At 36.2% G+C, this 4,670-nt stretch overlaps 1 protein-coding gene across 1 annotated transcript; it reads left to right on the forward strand.

Moving 5' to 3' along the window:
* The first annotated feature begins 346 nt into the window (after positions 1 to 346).
* grk (gurken) lies at positions 347 to 3,644 on the forward strand. The gene is made up of 3 exons (XM_073966458.1): positions 347 to 900; positions 2,075 to 2,656; positions 2,719 to 3,644. The coding sequence occupies exons 1-3, from the start codon at positions 837 to 839 to the stop codon at positions 2,919 to 2,921; spliced, it is 849 nt and encodes a 282-aa protein (XP_073822559.1). The 5' UTR covers positions 347 to 836; the 3' UTR covers positions 2,922 to 3,644.
* Positions 3,645 to 4,670: the final 1,026 nt, after the last annotated feature.

Consider the following 4,670-nt stretch of genomic DNA (forward strand, 5'->3'; position numbering starts at 1 on the left):
AATTAGACGTTTTCGACATTTCAATATATTTCCACCCAATATAATTTCCGTAATTTTTAACAGTGTATCCATTTCAATAAATACTGTAAAGGTACCCATTGCAAGAAAACAAATTTCATTTGACATTTAATGAATGGCGAGATAATGCATTTTCAAAATTTTTTTTAGGACAGTTTTGTCTCAAATACACATGTTAACGGTTGGTCACCTCGCCTCCCCCACCCACCTTTTTTGCTTTTATTTCTTTGGGGCATTAGCATTTGTTCTTCTCACTCTTCTTCTTCTCTCATTCTGTGTTCATCATATTTGGCGCCTGCTCTACATTTGGCAACTGCAAAGTGTCACCGCAGTCTCATATCGTTCGATCATTGATAAAGTTCTAAAAGCAGAAACGGTGAAAATTCGTTTACGCGTCTGTCTATTTTTGAAGGCAATATAGAAATATTCTTCTGCTTCTGTCGTGGGTCGTCGTCCGTGTGTAAATAGTCAATTTTATATCCGAATAATAAAATGTGTTGTTAGAAGGCAACACAACCGAATATTTTGTTGATTTGGAGCCAAGAAGAACGGGCGAGAAATACACTTGACAAAGATGTGCGACATTAATTGATGAACTGAATGAAAAGAACTGAACTCCTTCCTCAGCCCTCACCGCGTATTGAATTATTCCATCTATGTTATTCTGTTGTCCTATGAATTTGCTACACCTAGTATGACGACTGTGTGACTACACGTGTCGAAATTATTTTATTTAAGTGTCATTGCAATACCTCTACTACGGCGGACCTGGAACGCTGATAGTGGCGTGCTATTGTCTACCTCCCAATTCAAGAAGAATGCAAATTCCAAACAATTTGCTGCGGATAATTTTCATGCTGTCAACAATTGTCGCAGTTACAGGTGAATGAAATGCCAAAAGGATGTGAAGAAATGTCACTGAGTGTGGGTGAAGGGGGGCTAGAACAATCGGTACCAAAAGAAGAATGGAAAATCTAACAGAGACAAGTGTTGCCATATGACAGCCACTTTATGTATTTATTAGGGCGTCCCAAAAACGTTAAATTTGTTGTTTGAAGCGCTTATCCCCTACATTTTTTCTATTTGATCCAAAAACTTTATATATGAATTTTATAGCGATCGGTTAACGTTAACCCGTGCCAGCGATCTTTGTTAACATATTTATTGTTTACCTATTTATAGTCCAATCGATGAAACAACTTGACCAGTTCATTGTTGTGGCTAAAACACGATTACTACAAAAATTTACGATGATCGGATAACGATAACCCGTGCCACGACCAATTTTATGGAAAAAACTAGGGTGCAGGCGCTTCAAAAAAAAAATTGTTGTTTTTTGGGCCGCCCTAGTATTTATACCCTCCCTGCAATCACTATGTAAACAGGGTGTTTGTTATAAGTTTCTTTTCCCAAAATTTTCCACGAAATAGACCGAACGTCTGTCTATTGTAGTCACTCTGCAGGTCACAATTACAAGGCCTACATGTTCGGATTATGAATGGATAATATTTAATATAATATCTTAAAAGTGGCCAAAATCTGAGATTGAATTTGAATCTGAATTTGAATATTTCGAATTTTTAAAAGTCTAAGAGCAGAAAGAAATGTGATTTATTCCCAATATAAATACCGACATTATCTACATATCTCTTTAATGTAGACATTTCAGATATAAAATGCACTTGGGGTTGACGAATTATTACTTTATAGGGAAAATTCGTTAAAGAGAGATTATTTTGTGTGGCAATACAACTAGGGAGGGACGCAATGATTAACATGTTTGAATGTTTCGTTTGCATATAGGCAGATAAATTATAATTCCGAATAATTGCGGTTTTCGCATAAAACAAAATTACATTTTTTTTGTTTTGTAAAGTGTTCTCAAATTTCTTCATCCAAAAAGATAAAAATTGCAGTGGGGTTTTTATGCCGAAAGATGGATGTCTTTGAGAATCGTGCATTCTTGTAGGGCGCCCGTTAAACATTAAAAATTGTTTTCTCTATACATGTTGCCGTTTATTAACAAATCTTTGTATTGTTTTACCAACTATTTCAGATTGTTGTTCTAGCCGAATTTTATTCCTCAGGGAACAGACCTTTAATATAATACAACAACACAAAATGCAACAATATCAACAACAGCAACAACAAGGTAATGACCATCATCAACAAGTCAACGAGAAATATGAGCAACACGTTCACAGCGGCACTGCCCTATCGTCCGAGAATATATTCAACAAAAATCACACAAATGTTAACAGCGATGACGATGAATCGCCCTCTGGAGACGAACAGTCTGCTAACGATGGCTTGGGTAAAGAAACGTCAGCTCATCTTGACCGACCACCGCCGATAAGCAAAGACGATGCCGTCCAGCCAACAAAAGGATCATCAGATACATCAGTGTTACCAACAACAAAAGAAAATATAAGGGAAAAACCTGCGTATGGCATCTTTGACCTTTATTATAACATCATGAGAGATGTACTGTCCATACCATGTACTGGCCAAATTCTCACAGAGTTTTGCTTGAACGGAGGTCGATGCTTTAGCTATCCTATTGGAAATCACACCTTTCCCTCGTGTGAATGTGCCGATGGTTATGAAGGTGAGCGATGCGAATGGAAGACCGTTAATGGTAAGGGAATCCTGAATCACGCGATAAAATTTGATTTAATCCAATTTTTATTTAATTTTCAGGAGTTGTTGTTGCCACATCGACGTTGGATTCCGATCAACCGAAAATTCGTACGGCTCGCGTAATATTTTCCTTTCCTATGCTAATTTTTCTAACGATCACATATCTCTTCTTCGGCATGGCTATCGTATTCAAATGTCAATCGCCGTTAAGGTATAAAACTGCGCCCCACTCCTCGCGAGCAGCCGGTCTGCTCTGTACGTGAATGCATCGCTTTCTTTTGGGATTCGCGGACCTAGAGACAACAAGTGCAATTTCCTTCGATACAGATCACTCATGTCCAGTATGGAAAAGCTTTTCCAAAGTGTCGGTTCCGGTTGCGATTCGACCGTAGCGTAACGTTAAAACTTTGCATATTTGTCCCAACATAATTAACAAAATTTGTAGGCTAGTGCTTCTAATTCTAATTTAAGATTTAATTTTCCTTTCATACGAGACTGCGCGCAGTTAACAGTTGTATTTCTACAACAATTAATTTTCATTTAATACGTTTATATTCTAATCAATCACTATGCCGTATTTTTTCGATTATTTTTTCCATTTCTATTGATATTTATATGGAGCTTTTCTCGTGGGACATACGACGAAAAAGCGCGCTTTTTCAATCCTCCGTCTTAGTATTTAAATAAAGTAGGTGATTAATTTTTTTATAATAATACGTGGCTGCGTATAGTAGATAGTTGTATATTTATTCTGAGTAGATCTGAAGGCGCTTTCAGACTTCGCTTCAATTTATATTTATATCTTATTTCTTTCTCTTTTCTCCCTTTTTAGTTTTCGTAGTGCAACTAAACTTTTTGTAACTTCGAGTTACCCAAACCTTCCAAGATATTATATATTTTTTGTTGTTTTGTTTTGTAAAACTACATTTTCATTTAAACATATTTTTTATATAAATAATAAAATGACGTACTATAAACAATTTAAATTTTGTGTAGTTTTTATTATTTGTTCACATTGCTGCAATTTTGCACCACTGGCTGCAGAATTTTATAGAGAGGGAGTGTGCAACATGATACTTTGTATCTTTCAGACAGAGTACGTGGCCGATGTGGTAGTATAAGTAACTAGCTGATGCAAAAGATATACTCAATAGCTTTATTTAAGAGAATTGCTACTGCTTGTGTATCTGCAATGTTCATACATACATACGTACATTTGTATGAGAGATGATGATTCGTCCTGCAACTGGAATGGAAAGTTGTTACCAAGCGGCTATGGCATTGTTTTATTATCTTACTTTACTGTTTTCTGCACGCGACATTAAGAGCAGGATTTCGAGTAGAGGTTTGAGATACCACTGTTACTATTTTACTAAATGGAGGTTGGTTTATTCGGAATGACAAGTCAGATTTTGTTTACAACAAGTGGATTAAAACATTTTATTCAATCAACTTAGATAAGTATAAAGACCAAAACAAAGTTAACGTGTTGATTGGCCGCGTTGCTAAATTATAAGAGAAAAGGAGGACATCGCTAGAGGCCAAAACTTATTCAACCCTTCGCTTCATTTTTCAGCTTTGCTTAAGTTATTTCTGGTACGAGAAAAAATCGATTCGATTGTTCGATTTTGCCTCTGCCGTTGTTTATTCTTTTACCAGAAATGAAAAGCCAAGAAATCGAAGCAAGTTAAAAACATTATGAGACGAAGCGGTTAAAACTACCTCACTATTTGATATTTGTTTCCATATGCTTTCAGACGATACCCACTTTGTAGGATCTGGACTTTCGGGTCAGGATCCATATAACAGGATCCGCCCCACCTTTAGACCCACTTTTTTAAGAAATATTCCGAAAACAAAAAAAACTAAAATTTGGCAGAATAACTCTTTTGTACATATGGAATTGATGGGGACTTTTACTAGATCTCCACCAAAATTCAGCCTTGTGGGAAGTTTTTTATGTATTTCAATTTCTATTTTGATGGGGCTATATAACGACCCAACTTCACTGG

The sequence above is a fragment of the Musca autumnalis genome, unplaced genomic scaffold, assembly GCF_047663935.1.
Source record: "Musca autumnalis isolate F117 unplaced genomic scaffold, ASM4766393v1 scaffold_2, whole genome shotgun sequence".
Lineage (NCBI taxonomy): Eukaryota > Metazoa > Arthropoda > Insecta > Diptera > Muscidae > Musca > Musca autumnalis.